Consider the following 14,286-nt stretch of genomic DNA (forward strand, 5'->3'; position numbering starts at 1 on the left):
ATAGATAGAGAGGTCAAAATGACTGTCTAGCACGTTTACTGGTCCTATATTTGAAATGATGTAAAATGTCACATAATTTAAGGACACATTTGTTACTTATGTACAATTGTTTTTAGACTATTTAAGATGATGAGTGACGTAAAAAAAAATTTATTTAGGATGTCTAGAATAGGGCCCATGTACCACAATATTACTGGATATTTGTAAAAATGTGTTTAATGATTGAAAACAATCGATTCTGGGTTCAGGACAGGTCCCGGAGGGGACATTTTGCATGCTTATCCGGCTGGCAAATCAATGTGGTCGTGATTTATGCAAATTTTATAGTTGCGGAAGTTTTCCAACAGCTACGACAACAAGACACGTCATATCACGCTTTTGAAGTAATGCAACCCATATACATTCCTTGTCCATTGTCCATCGTCCGTTTATTGTATACAACACTTATCAAACTGTTAACTGCTGATAACCAACACAATCAATCCTAACAATCAATCATGTTTAAACTATATAAAATATAAATATATTATTTATATATACTTTATAAAACTTTTCAATGTATAAATAACACTATTTTTTTTTATTTACCTGAAATTTATATTTACATGTACATTTTAATGAAAATAAAAAATTATAACTTTACTAATTCGAAATTATTGCCAAATCATAGATAATATACCATATACATATTGCAAATGTGTATGCATACTACGTAGTACCGTACTGTTTGCAAACAGTTTGGCCAACTTGCGGACTTGGCAAAAGCAACGATGACAATCGACTAATTCGAGTGCAATCACCTCGCGACTCGGCTGCCAACGATTTTCAACTTTTGCTCTCGGAGTTTGCCGTGATAATTTCAAAATATATACGCTCTCCGTTCTCATCGGTTCAGTTGTTGATTCATTTGCGAGTGTCTCGTTATTTTTACCTATAATCATGGATCAAAATCGCGAGGATATGATTGAAAGATTCAAAGATGTCACGGGGGTCGATTCACAACGAGCCAAATTTTTCCTCGAATCTTCTGCCTGGTCAATTGATGTAAGACACCGTGTCTTCATTTTTTAACATATAATTATTATTATTATGCTCCATTGCGGAATCAGATCAATGTTATTGTGCCTCGTCGATTCATGCCAATTTTTCAATCTAAATTGGCAATCTCACCTTAACCTCGTATACTTTGTCTAATCGAAATTGATGTTGATGATTTTTTTTTATTTATTTTTTTATGCTCGCATGGACATGAATCTAGGATATATGATGCAACTTGTTTTTTCAGGTTGCCCTTGCGAGCTTTTTTGAAAATGACAGCGATGCGGCATTTAATATGGAAGAACACGATGATCAGAGACCAGTTCTTCAAAATTTGAGTGAAATGGTTACTAATGAACAAGTTAGACCACCCATGGAACCATTGGTGCAGGCAAAAGCATCCAAGTCTAAACCAAAGAAAAAGGCAAATTTTGGCACAATAAGGGACTTCAAAGACAATGCTAGCAGTTCGGATGAAGAAGAAGGACAAGCATTTTATGCTGGGGGTTCTGACTCGAGTGGTCAACAAATTTTGGGACCAGGTAAAAAAAAAGACATCATATCAGACATGTTCAAAGCGTGTAAGGAAGAACAAGGTGCTACGGCTGGAGAATCAAGCAGACCCAGTGCTCAGAGCAGGCCTAGTACATTTGGAGGGACAGGCTATAAGTTGGGTATGACTAGCAACGATACAGAAGGTAAAACTTAACATTCATATACATTTTTTTCAAATACATCAAGATTTATATATAATCAGATTGATTTTAATTATGCAAGTTGTTGGAACACCATCATCTGACGATCAAGCCTCGTCTTCTGGTGCTGTGTCTCTGAAGCTCTGGAAAAATGGATTTACTGTAAATAATAGGGAGCTTAGGAGATACGATGATCCAGCCAATCAAGAATTTCTTGATACAATAAAACGGGGTGTAATTCCTGAAGAAATACGCTCTGAGGTAGCAGGTAGTGTGTTACATTTAGAAATGGAAGATCATAGGCTTGAGGATTATGCTCCACAAAAAGATAAACTTAAGGCATTTACTGGTAAAGGCCATATGCTTGGAAGGTATGTTTTATATGAAATATATAATCACAAAGTTCTGTTATGAAAAATAATTGATTTATCATACTTTTAATGATTGATAATAATTTATTCATAGTCCATCTCCAGCCACTGTTGGAATGACATTACCTGTAGATCCAGCCGATCAAGCTGCTAATGAGACAATGGCAAGAACTCAACTCAATCTTAATACAGATTTACCAGTTACATCATTACAAATTAGATTAGCTGACGGAAGTAATGTGAGAGCTCAATTTAATTTGACACACACAATTGCAGATGTGAGAAACTACATCGTAAAGTATCCTTTTTCCAATACAATTATTCTAAAAAATGTCTCATTTTTTATGTTTTAAAAAAAGGTGAATGTGTATCATAATTTTCTTAACAATTATTAATGTAGTATGAGGCCTCAATATGCACTCAGACCTTTTACTTTGAATACAACGTTTCCAACAAAAGAACTTTCGGAGGAAGGTAAAACTATTGAAGAACTGAATCTTCAAAATTCTGCAATCATGCAAAGGCTGAAATAAATTAGCAATTATTTCTTTTTTCAAATATTGAATTTGTTAGTGTCTATGAATTAACAATTAGTAAAAAATCTTGGAGTTTAATTAAAAACATTTTATACTTTTATTTTTCCAAAGATTCATAATTTTGAATGTTTGTATATTCTTAATAGTGGTCAAGAGAAAAAATAATAAACGATTGTATTTCTTTAATTTTATGTACAAATATAATTTTTCATTAAGCATAGTTTAGGTATTTTTATTTCATGCATAGTTGACATATCAAGTTTTTCAGAAAGTTCATATTATTTGATTATTTTTTGTGATCAATTCACATTGACATTTAATACAAAAATACATTACAAAGATACTTGAACAGGCTCAAACTAAGTTGATATTAAAATTCTATTACTATTCATGAGCTACTGCATCATCTTTTTTTTTCTTCTTTTTTTAATAGCATTAGATTTACATAAAAATCATTTTGATTTCTTGTTACTTATAAATAATGAACTTTTAATAGTTGGTTTGCATGCAGTCTTTCAACAAGTTATTTGATTATATACTTATTATCTACTTTACTTTCTTAAAAAATTATAAAAATTGATAGCACAAGGAATATTCACTCTATTTATAACAAATTAAAAGTAAATAAACTATCACATTTTTTCCCAATCTTTCTCATTTTAGTGGTAAAAAATTAATTTTTTGGTCATGTTTACTGATCATCAAACATATTGCCTTTTATGAATTTCTTATGTATTGGTGAATTTATTATATCACCAGCCAACCGCAAAATGGAAGTTTCATTATTATTTGATTTATTCATGGGATTGTAATCACTACAGGAAACATAACGATTCAAAATAATTAAATTAGAAGCTGCTTTTAAAGATTTTACATTTTTCAAATCTACTGATTCATGTGGTTTATAAATGTGAAGCAAGTTAAGATCCAATGCATTAGGTGATGAGAATATCTTCTTCAAAATAATTGGAGTTGAATTCTTTGATCGCTCATGGTCTTTTTGTTCTGTACAAAATGTTTGAGAAGATACAACGTAACGATTTCCGTACATTTTTGTTCTTTCATAATCCACCAACAAATCAGACACAATAGCATGATATTTTAGTACTAGGTATTCTTCCCATGACATTGTAGTAGCATACATTACTTTATGATATGTTCTGTACAAACAATCGCATTCAATAATCTTCCTAATCACATTAGGATGAATATCTCTAATAGGAAAGTTCCAAGGTATAATTTCATAGGTAAAATTCCAGCCTTTATCTGCATCATCAATTAAATTTTTAATTGCTTTATGAAAAGAATTTGGGATTCCATAGTCATAAACAATAAAATGAGTCATGCCAACTAAGTCATGATAGTTGAGAAAACTGATCATATCTGCATTAGACATTGGTATGTGTAATGGTGGAGATACACATATTGCACTGCCATTGTATTGCAATTGTTTGTCTTGAACTTTTACTGATAAAATAGGGCTCTTAGAATTAAATAAAAGTTGATCTTTCGGTTGATAGCTCACACCAACAGGAATCATATTTTCAGTGTATTCACAAACTAATCTATATCCCCTGTAAGCAGTTTTGCCAGGGATATCGCTTGTATTTCCTATGACTGAGAATGAAAATTTTCCTGGTATTGGAGTCAATAGTTCATTGAAGAATATAAAACAGTTCAAATCTAGGTTGTCTAATCTTCCATAGCTAATAGTCTGTATTTTATTGCTGTTAGTAACAAATGATGAATATAAATACAAATCTTCATCCAGCCTTTGCCAAGAAGATAATGGTTCACTGAGTCCCAATGAAATTTTTTTCACATCATTAACTGTTTTGAGACAATTTGTTTTTACACCATCTTGGTGTGGTTTTCCAAAGTAATTGAATACTTCAAGAACATATCGCAATTTATAATACTCATGTCGGTAAAATAAAAGAGTTATTACACTGAAAATTGCTGTTACAAGCAAGAACGCTTGATAATACTTTCTCATTCTGTTTTTTGGATATTTTACGTCTATATTTACAATTGTCCACAATTCTTTTGAGGTAGTTCAGTTGCACCTGACTGGTTTCTTTTTGCATAATACTATGGTCAATTGGATAAAAATAAAGTTGTATTCTGTAAAAAAAATTGCCACAACAGTTAAGAGTTATAAAAAATGAAACTTATTAAAATCAAATTTTAATTATACTGCACCGATTATCACCTCGTTATTTATTCGACATTTAAACTGTATTACAAACTTGGCAGGTTTTTAAACGGATAGAAAAATTCAAATATTCCTTCGAATATTGCCAATTAGAATATCGATATTCCAAAATTTTCAATTTACTCAACAACAACGTGACGTGAGTTAAGAGTTTATAAACTTAATCTGAAGCAGACAAGATAAAATGCAGTGTAGTGTAATTCACACCGCACGGTCTTCTCTCTACTGATAACTATACCTACCGCACTAAATTATGGCGCAACTTTTAATTGCAAAGAAAATAGTCTGAAATCTTCAAGTATTATACGCAAATTTCCTTCTCATTGTCAACTGATTAGAATAAAACTGGAGTGAAAACAAGACTAGATGTTATTCTTATAATTGTGTGCTACTTGATAAAATCGTGTTGGATTTGCATTGAACTATAAATGATTATATTATTTAAAATTCGAAATTAAATGAGTGTAACGTTTTTAAAATTTCAGCACACAATCTGCGTGCAATAGTTACAAATTATTCAGCAGAACTTTAGAAAGGTAAGGGCAAAAATGCATTTGCTTATATTGACGTGACAATAAAAAGTGTCAGTTATAATGCGTAAACTGACAAGTCAAAACGTGTCGCCGCGTGGGTGTTGGAGCTTTTGACTTGTGATTGTTCAGCGCAGCACTAGTAGTATCTGCAGCAGTAAGTACTCGCGTATGACAGAATTGCAATTGCTTCTGCTGCATTGAATTGATGCTAGAACGTCGGTGTATACACAAACATAACGAAATCTTCGAAACACGCTTGTCTTTTGTAAAACACAATTCTTAGTTGTGAAACAAAAAGTTAATATCGTGTGAGTGAAAAGTTACCTCCTCTTCTCTTTTTTAAACTGCAACGATGATCATCGTCCAATCATCGTTGCACTTTTAAAACTTAATGGCTATGAAAAAAATTGAACAATAAACAGTAAAAATAGTGCAATGATTAAATACCAAAGATGTTTACTCTGTCTTCTTAAAAATAAGTAAAAAATACCCCATTACTCTCATGGTTTGATTATGTTTCTTGGTGAAACGAATAAGAAATGTCACAGTTGGTTTTTTGCTGTCCAAATAATGAAAAAAACAATGTTTTTCATTTTTGTAAAAAAAGGAGTCCATACTGGGCCTTAGCTATTCTCAGAATTGTACTTACTTTTATTCCACAAACCGGATACATCCATCCTGATGAATATTTTCAATTTATTGAAGTAGCTGCAGGTAAACTTTTACTTTTTTATATAAAGGATAAATTTTATTACGAAAATTAAAAGTATTTATTTCTTGAATTTCAGGTGACAGTTTTGATATTGATGTTTACAGACCATGGGAATTCAATATTTCTTTTCCAGTGAGAAACTCCCTGTTTCCACAAGTATGCGTGCGATTTCCATACTTGATACTGGACCAACTGTCGCCTTATGTGGAAACCTATTTTGGTTTTACTCTCAACACTCCATACTTTCTAGTCTTATTTCCAAGAATATTAATGACCCTTTTATCATTTGTTTGTGACTGTTGTCTATATAAAATATGTGTTATACTCAATGAACCATATTTAGTCAGAATGACTCTTTTTGCTAGTTCCTATATCATGTTTACATATTGTACTCGAACTTTTTCTAATTCTATTGAAATGGTATTAACATCAGTATTGATCTACTATGTATCTAGGTGTATGGAATTTTCTAATAAGGTAAAAATATTGATTGTTCAGTAGAAGGTATTAAATAAATTAATTCCATCTAAATGAAGAAATTTTTTTTATTCACAGGTTGTTTTACAGAGCGACTACTTAACAAAAAAATACTACAAAGCTAAAAATGGGGTTGAACGCACAAAAATATACAAATTACGTATGACTTTACCTTCTCATTCACTTAACGACTGTTTGTTGCTAGCAACTATAACTGTTGTTGGAATATTTAACCGACCAACATTTGTTGCTTATGCATTTTCTCCAATCTTTTTTTGGCTACAAAGAGGACTTGGATCTATTAGTGTTGGATTTTTAGATTTTCATATAAGGATATTCACTTTCATAGTCTTTGGTATTCCAACAGCATTAGCTTTGATTCTCTATGACAGTATGTATTTTAAATATTTAACAATGGAAGAAATAGGAAAATTTGAGATAAGCATGAACAACTTTGTGGTAACACCGCTCAACTTTGTGAAATACAATTCTATGAGTGATAATCTTAAAAATCATGGACTGCATCCTCGGTTTCTACATTTTATTGTAAATGTACCATTGCTCTTTAGTATTCTTGGAATTTTGAGCTTGCTTACTTGCATAAAAATGTTTAATAGGTAATTTTTCCACTTTTTATTCATATTCATTAACAGAAAGTTAATTAACTAGTAATATATAATTTTCAGTGGATTAAAAGGCAAGTGGCTAGAACTACCTCGTATACAGAGTGTTGAAAGTTTAATGTTTGCTTCATATGTGGTACCAGTGTTAGTATTGTCCATATTTCCCCATCAAGAACCAAGATTTATTATACCTGCATTACTACCAATAATATTCTTATTTAGTCATAATATCAAGAGTCCAACTGTTAATGTAATAAATGTTACAAATAATGCACAAAATATTTCTTCAAGAGAAGTTAAGAAAAAAAATTCAAAAATGTTATACTTTTGGTATGTAAGCAATGTACTTTTGACAATATTTTATGGCTTTATACATCAAGGAGGTATATTGCCAGTGGCTAGTCATTTAGCCAAAGAACTGAAATCAAAGCCTGATCTCACTCATGTTTATTACATGAGTTCTCATTCATATCCATTACCAACTGGAATTCTTCAATTGAGAAACACAGGAAGAACTTACACCAGTAATACAGGCCATAAATACAAGTTGACGAAGGATTTTCATTTCTCTGAAATGGGCTCTAAAGATGTTGATATTATCGTTAATGAGATAGTGTCGACTCTGCGTCAATGCGAAGAAAATTGGGAAAGTAAAAATATTCCATACAGATTTTACTACGCCTTACCCACGAGTTTTTTAGTTGAATTTACGCAATATGTATCTCGCAATAATTCACAACAGTTTACTTATAAAATTTACAAAGAATTTTCACCACATATTTCTCTGGAAAAACCCCCTACAACGGATATATTATGGCAGTATTTGAAACCTAGAACAATGCTAGATTTTAATGATCCATTTCAACAATTCGTCACTCTCGTATCGAACTATTCAAGTCAGTTCAGTTTGACATTACTTCAGATTGAACATCCACGAATAAGATGACATGCAAGACGAATTCTGTTAAATTATAGCCTGATAAAGTAAATTGATCATCGAAAATTTTGCATATAAATCTAATTGTTAATTGTAATAATATTTATCGATGTTTGCAATCACTTAAATTTATATGAACGAGCTATATTTATTACACAGTATGTACAAAATTGAACAGATATGATTTTTTTTTATTTAAAATGTATTAGTAATAAGCGATTGATTATAACAAGTCCACATAAAAAATTTTCATTTTATGAAAATATATTCTTTATATCAAATCTTTCCTTTTAACGGCTTAACAATATACAATTTCTATTTTTCATATTATTTAAATACAACGGATTCTATCATAATATAATATATATTTTTATAAAAAATGCGTAGATTTAACGAGGTGATTTTGAAATCTGTACACTATAGCAAAGAAATTATGCGATTAATATTTTGCCAAGATGTGATTCAATCGCTGTCACTGTGATTTCTGGGTGTGTCGTAAGTCCAGGGCATCACGTACTTGAATTTACTTAGATGCACCGCGTTGCGAGCGTCGTAAAGGACCTGAACGAAAGCAAAAGTAAGTAGGTAATCTCAGTGATGAAGAGCATCGAGAAAAAAACAACAACAACGACTCACCGGATTGTCGATGTACGCCTCGCAGGCGTAACACCAGACCGACAGGTCGCTGAAGCTCAGAGCCAGCGGGTGCTGATGGACGCTCTCATGATCCAGGGCGTGTTGATTTACGCTTCGAGCGCAGTGCACGGAATAGCAGGTCAGGCACACCCAGTTCTCGGCGGTGCTGGCGCACTCGGCGCAGGGTGTCGCGCAATCGATCCCAGTCGTCGGCACGGGCCTGACCGCGGCGCGCAGGTGCGGACAGTCGCGCAGCGGCACCACCGCGAACATCTGCTCCTCCACCAGAGCTCGAAGGTTGCTCTGAAGGTAATCTTGGAGGGTCGTGGCGGCGGCTGCTCCTGCTGGAGCTTGGCTGCTCGAGCTGGCCGAGGATTGATTCTGCTGCTCCTCCTCCCGACCGGGTGCTCCTTCGTTGCTGGTGTTCTGCCGCTGCTGCTGGTCTGGATTGATACAATCTCGCACGCTCAGTTTCTTTAGACCCTCCTCCAAACTGGTCGTGCTGCCTGGTAAAAAAGGAGACGGCGGACGAGGTGGCTCGGCGGACTTTTGGATCGTCGTTAGCTCCGCGGGTGGACCGTCGAGGAGGCGCTGAGTGGGCTTGGCGCGCGGCACTCGCGCCTTCGGCAGCAAGCCCGCCGACTCGAGCGGCAGGGCGCGATCCGAGAAGACGAGATTCGGCCAGTACTGGCGCTGCGTCTCGATGACCAGGCGCAGACTCTGGACCGCGCTCGGGCAGCACGGATCCTTGGGCGGGTCGAGCGCCGGCAGCGGATCGCCCAGCAGCGCCTTGGTGCACATGCTCATCGCGTTGGCGATCGAGTTGACGTTGTAGCCGCCCTCGAGGCTCAGCACCACTCGGCCGTTCGCCAGCGCCGACAGCCAGTGCGTCATGTGCCCGTACATCTCCGGGCTCAATTTGAAACCTGATTTGAATTTGATGAGCGCGAGTTTTTGAATCTGGAGCTGCAGCAGCGCTGTTTTTCGTGCGACGATAAAAAAAAAGAAAACACTCACCTCCGAGGGGATCTCCGATGCAGGCGTCGAATCCAGCGGAAACCAAAACCAATTCCGGATTGAACTGGTAGGCGATCGGCATGACTACTTGTTGAAAAGCCGCTGTGTACTCTACGTCGCCCATGCCTTTCTACAAATACCAAGATACGGGTTGAAGTGAGTTAAATGTCGATCGTTTGTTTTATCGATTCCAATGTATAATTACCTTGTTAAAGGGAATATTGACGTTGAAACCTTCTCCCTTGCCCGTGCCCACCACCGTGTAATCCGCTGCCTTGGAATGAGGGAAAAAGTTACCGTTGTCGTAGCGATGCAACGACATGTACAGTATGTTTGGATCGTCCTCGAGTATCGACTGCGTGCCGTTACCATGATGCACGTCCCAGTCGAGTACCATAACTCTGAAAAACCGATCGACGATATTAGCTTTTTTTTCTCTGACTAGTCGAATATCGAATAGTATATTGTTCTATGAATATTCACCTGTTCAAGCCGTATTTGGACACTGCATACTTGGCGGCAATGGCGATATTGTTGAAGATGCAAAAACCGCAGGCCGCATCGTCAGCTGCATGATGTCCCGGTGGTCGAATAATGGCCACGCCGCTCTGGCACTCCTCGTTCAAGACCTTGTCGACGATTTCCAAGAGCGAACCGACGGCGACTCGAGCGCTGTCCCAAGTCTCCGGATGAAAGTAGACCGAGTTCAGTTCACCGGCTTGCTTCGCCAGGTCTCGTAATTTCGTCTCGCTGGTTTTTTTGATGCTATCGAGATACTCTTGCGTGTGAGCCAGTAAAATTTCTTGATCGCTTCCGAGTCTTCCCTGAAATCGAGAGAGATGCTTCGATATTTAGCTCCAAAGCGACGGATACGGATTATGCGAGAAAATCTTACTTGGAAGGTATGACATCTTGTTAATAAGCCATAATCTTTGTGTTTGGAGTATATGCTGCTTATTCTGCTGGGCCGCTCGGGATGCGACTCATCGACGACGTTGTAATGTTTCAACATTCTCTCGTCGTAGACGATGCCGACTTGATGCTGAGCTTTACTGAGTTTCGTAACTGAAGACGAGAATCGTTTAATTCAAAATAAATATTGCTTCTCGTTTGGCTCAACACGGATACTTACTTTTTGCAAGATGGTCCAATTTTTTGTTTATTTGCAATACCTCCGATCTATTTTGAACGGGATAACAATTGCGTGTTTCGAATACCGTCGGAAATTCTTCAGGGCCTCTGAAAAAAATCATCGAATAATTGTGCGAAACTATTTTAATTTTACTATGACGGTATCATACTTGTAGATGACATTAGGTAGATGCTTCTTTTGTTTGGAATTGGTATTGTATCCATTCACATTAAAGGTATCTTGAAATTGATAACATTTCCAATGGGATCTATGTGAGTATATCACATTTAAAATAGTTTCCTGAATACTAAAACGAAACACACGTTAAATCTTGACATTCGGATCGTTATATTATCAATTGTATAAATATAAAAATAATAATGTAATATTTACCTTTCGCAAGGAGGTTCCAAATTTTCTAACATTGGGCAAGGATCTCCTAAAAGTCTTCTTAGAGTAAGAGCTGCGCTTTCGGCTAAAGACCTTAGACAATAGCCGCCCTTCAAAATGAAAAAGAATTTATTTTCAACTAAAACTATTAAAAATTTTATAATTATCTTTTTAATTATGACTGACCTCTAAAATTACAGCAACTTTACCGTTAGCTAAGCCCATCAACATATTAAGTAAATGAGAATAACAAGCTGGAGTGATGTTCATTTGACCCTAAAAACGTTCGTTTTTTTTTATTTATAAAGGAATCAGCTGTTGGTTTGAAAATTTTTAAAGGAAAGTATGCGTAAATCTTAGCGCATAGTCAATGTTTTAAGAAGTATTCTAGTATTCCAGTATCACAATTGTAAGTCTAAGAAGATGAATGGAAATAATTGCCATGGGCTAAAATTTACATTTAAATTTACAAAGTAAACCTAATTAAACAACCTTCTCATCTCCCATTGCTGCATCAAATCCAGATGAGACAAGAATGAGATCAGGGTTTAACTAAAGTAAAAAAAAACAAACAAAAATTAATAAACATCAGTCAGGATTACCTCTGGGCAACCAAGAGCTGCATCATAACCAGCTGAGACTATGATGAGATCCGGTTGAAACTAAAATAAGTTAATTTTATAAATTATTCTGCTTTATGCTCTGTTAATGTGAAATAATAATTTTACTTCGTATGCCATTGGAAGTAAAATTTGTTGGAAAATTGCGATATAATCTGCATTGGTCATGCCAGTTTTGTTGAGAGGCACATTAAAATTGTACCCTTCTCCTGGACCCTCTCCAATGTAGTGGTAATCTGACTCTTTCAAATTGGGCCAAAACTCTCCATGTTCATAACGATGTATAGAAAAATATACAACTCTGAAAATACATTTTTTTACATGATTGCTTGTACTTCAACTATCTTTTTTTCATAATTTACCTTGAATCATTATAAAACATTTGTTGTGTAGCTTGTCCATGGTGAACATCCCAATCAACAATCAAAATTTTTTTTGCCAAATTATTTTTCAAAGCGACCTCTGCAGCTATAGCTACATTATTAAAGAAGCAATATCCACAGTATTCAGATTTCATAGCATGATGTCCTGGGGGCCTAAAAAATTTAATTTTAAGAAAAATGCTTGAACTGGAGAAAAATATTCATCAAGATTGTACCTTATGATTGCCATGCCATTTTGAATATTTCCTAAGCAAATGTTTTTCACTAAATCAATAGTTGAACCAGTTGCTAGAAGAGATAATTCATATGTTTTCTGCAAATATAATTAATATTAGTAAAATGAAAAGATGATATTTAAATTTCAATAAAGTTAAAAAATTATTCATACTGGATGAAAATAAACTGCGTCATAATTAGAAGATAATTTTTCCAATTTTTCAACATCATTAACATTGTCAGTAGATTTGATTATCTCCAAATGACCAGGTGTATGTTTTAATAAAAGTTCTGATGCTTCTGCTTTACGTGGAGCAATATATTTACATCTCTCTAGTAAACCCAATTGCTGGCATCTGTCAAGCACTCTACTTAGCCTTTCTGGGCATTCTGGATAATTTGGATCCCACAGACATTTATGCTCAACCATTGAAGGTTCATAGATAACTCCTGTATTGTGACGAATCATGTCTTTGGCGTCTATAGCTTTTTGATAAATGTCTCTAATAATTGTTGAAATATTTCCAAGATTTCTTTTACGTTCAGCACCTTCTCGTTTGGCAGCCAATAAAGCTGCTGAGGGTTTTGCCTGTTAATTGATAATATCTCATTTAAAAATGTTCAAGATGTACTCGAGGCAGATAAGATAAACAAAAAAATAAAGTGATAAGTTTAGCCGATTGGTGCTTATTTGTTGAAAGCTTAAGTATTTATCTTGTCTGATTAAGTGGAAAATAAAAACATAAAATATCAAAATTACATGAGCAATTCTTGGTGATTTTCTGCTATTATTGTTGGTGACATTCTTCTTTGCGACTGACATTGTATCAGTTTAATTTAGACCTGCTATTCATGAATACCAACCAGATTGTAAGCCTAATGCAACAGCACCATGGATATTGCAGCATGCATCAAACTAATTGAACTGATAAGAAGAAAGAAAATGTAAAAATACAAAGATGAAAAAAATAACTTATAAATAAATAAAGTTGTTTATATATTTAACACATCGCTTAAAAACTTGATATTAATATAAATAGTAAAAAATAAGATCAATTGTAAAATTATTGAGAGAAAGTAGCAATCGATAGTCATGTAATTAAAGTTGAATAATTACCATCAACAATTAACGAGATCGAGTCATTATTATTTTCTCTTGATTTTTATTTTAAAACAAGTAAGTAAGAGCAATTTATTAAATATATTCGTTTGGCCAACAATATTCTCGATTATGTATCTGCTGAGAAAGTGTACATTCAGATGATCTAAATATCGTCAGTTATCCATCATTACTCGAGAGTAACGACGTGTGTAGTTCTTTTATGGTAATACGCGAGGCATGGGTGACCAAACATGAGCACGCTGAGTTAAAAAACTGGCATCTCAATAAGTCCTTATGAATATTAATGTGTGTGTGCGTTTAGTACGATGTCCAAATCGTACCATGGCAGTTGCTGAAACTGGTCAATCATTGGAAATTAGCGTGCGTGCGCGCATCTGTTGTTTGTGTGCGAGTCACGCGTTTGTATGTATACATACGAAAACGTCAACACATCAAAACAGTGAAGCCAAGTCTGAAATTCTACCCAAATTGCTAAACGTAGATCTGTGAAAAATCGATTTATTTACCTTTATGAATTCGGGCGAAATTCCATACAGAAAGCTTTTATCAATGCCACTGTTGCACAAGTTGATCATCGAACGATTTATATTCTAAAAGTTGTTCCGTTATGAGAGGCGAGAAATTTTGCGGTA

General features: G+C 34.8%; 4 protein-coding genes across 7 annotated transcripts; 2 read left to right on the plus strand and 2 right to left on the minus strand.

Annotated features, from left to right (window-relative positions):
* The first annotated feature begins 763 nt into the window (after positions 1–763).
* LOC106657614 (NSFL1 cofactor p47) lies at positions 764–2,860 on the plus strand. Its single transcript, XM_023458047.1, has 5 exons — positions 764–1,044; positions 1,286–1,736; positions 1,816–2,104; positions 2,199–2,402; positions 2,505–2,860. Exons 1-5 carry the CDS (start codon positions 940–942, stop codon positions 2,635–2,637), a joined length of 1,182 nt encoding a protein of 393 aa, XP_023313815.1. The 5' UTR covers positions 764–939; the 3' UTR covers positions 2,638–2,860.
* An 88-nt stretch (positions 2,861–2,948) lies between these two features.
* On the minus strand, positions 2,949–5,068 carry LOC106657613. Of its 2 annotated transcripts, none has more exons than XM_014379213.2 (2): positions 4,853–5,068; positions 2,949–4,764 (listed from the first exon to the last, which is right to left on the minus strand). In XM_014379213.2, exon 2 carries the CDS (start codon positions 4,634–4,636, stop codon positions 3,332–3,334), a length of 1,305 nt encoding a protein of 434 aa, XP_014234699.1. In that variant the 5' UTR covers positions 4,637–4,764; positions 4,853–5,068; the 3' UTR covers positions 2,949–3,331. The 2 variants fall into 2 exon arrangements, with proteins under 2 accessions (XP_014234699.1, XP_014234700.1); XM_014379214.2 differs by having other exon boundaries at positions 4,843–5,068.
* A 481-nt stretch (positions 5,069–5,549) lies between these two features.
* On the plus strand, positions 5,550–8,312 carry LOC106657645 (GPI mannosyltransferase 4). Its single transcript, XM_014379256.2, has 4 exons — positions 5,550–6,102; positions 6,177–6,577; positions 6,656–7,194; positions 7,264–8,312. The coding sequence occupies exons 1-4, from the start codon at positions 5,928–5,930 to the stop codon at positions 8,144–8,146; spliced, it is 1,998 nt and encodes a 665-aa protein (XP_014234742.1). The 5' UTR covers positions 5,550–5,927; the 3' UTR covers positions 8,147–8,312.
* Positions 8,301–14,249, minus strand: LOC106657643 (histone deacetylase 6). Of its 3 annotated transcripts, XM_014379254.2 has the most exons (18): positions 14,161–14,249; positions 13,649–13,991; positions 13,292–13,456; positions 12,704–13,120; positions 12,531–12,628; positions 12,295–12,468; positions 12,041–12,233; positions 11,805–11,864; positions 11,499–11,588; positions 11,316–11,422; positions 11,092–11,229; positions 10,923–11,029; positions 10,686–10,855; positions 10,274–10,614; positions 9,996–10,191; positions 9,791–9,920; positions 8,774–9,699; positions 8,301–8,698 (listed from the first exon to the last, which is right to left on the minus strand). In XM_014379254.2, exons 3-18 carry the CDS (start codon positions 13,352–13,354, stop codon positions 8,600–8,602), a joined length of 3,309 nt encoding a protein of 1,102 aa, XP_014234740.1. In that variant the 5' UTR covers positions 13,355–13,456; positions 13,649–13,991; positions 14,161–14,249; the 3' UTR covers positions 8,301–8,599. The 3 variants fall into 3 exon arrangements, with proteins under 3 accessions (XP_014234740.1, XP_014234741.1, XP_023313826.1); XM_014379255.2 differs by lacking the exons at positions 11,805–11,864; positions 13,292–13,456 and adding an exon at positions 11,915–11,974; XM_023458058.1 differs by lacking the exons at positions 11,805–11,864; positions 14,161–14,249 and adding an exon at positions 11,915–11,974.
* Positions 14,250–14,286: the final 37 nt, after the last annotated feature.

Source organism: Trichogramma pretiosum, unplaced genomic scaffold (assembly GCF_000599845.2).
Source record: "Trichogramma pretiosum strain Unisexual culture from Peru unplaced genomic scaffold, Tpre_2.0 scaffold90, whole genome shotgun sequence".
Lineage (NCBI taxonomy): Eukaryota > Metazoa > Arthropoda > Insecta > Hymenoptera > Trichogrammatidae > Trichogramma > Trichogramma pretiosum.

Excerpts from the sequence above, each read along its gene's own strand:
- LOC106657614 (XM_023458047.1), top strand. The coding sequence starts at position 940 with ATGGATCAAAATCGCGAGGATATGATTGAAAGATTCAAAGATGTCACG. Across the intron at positions 1,737-1,815 it reads GACTAGCAACGATACAGAAG|TTGTTGGAACACCATCATCT; the intron begins GTAAAACTTAAC and ends TAATTATGCAAG. Across the intron at positions 2,403-2,504 it reads GTGAGAAACTACATCGTAAA|TATGAGGCCTCAATATGCAC; the intron begins GTATCCTTTTTC and ends TTATTAATGTAG.
- LOC106657613 (XM_014379213.2), bottom strand. The coding sequence starts at position 4,636 with ATGAGAAAGTATTATCAAGCGTTCTTGCTTGTAACAGCAATTTTCAGT.
- LOC106657645 (XM_014379256.2), top strand. The coding sequence starts at position 5,928 with ATGTCACAGTTGGTTTTTTGCTGTCCAAATAATGAAAAAAACAATGTT. Across the intron at positions 6,578-6,655 it reads GTATGGAATTTTCTAATAAG|GTTGTTTTACAGAGCGACTA; the intron begins GTAAAAATATTG and ends TTTTATTCACAG. Across the intron at positions 7,195-7,263 it reads TGCATAAAAATGTTTAATAG|TGGATTAAAAGGCAAGTGGC; the intron begins GTAATTTTTCCA and ends TATAATTTTCAG.
- LOC106657643 (XM_014379254.2), bottom strand. The coding sequence starts at position 13,354 with ATGTCAGTCGCAAAGAAGAATGTCACCAACAATAATAGCAGAAAATCA. Across the intron at positions 13,121-13,291 it reads AATCACCAAGAATTGCTCAT|GCAAAACCCTCAGCAGCTTT; the intron begins GTAATTTTGATA and ends ATCAATTAACAG. Across the intron at positions 10,615-10,685 it reads CAAGATGTCATACCTTCCAA|GGAAGACTCGGAAGCGATCA; the intron begins GTAAGATTTTCT and ends TCTCGATTTCAG.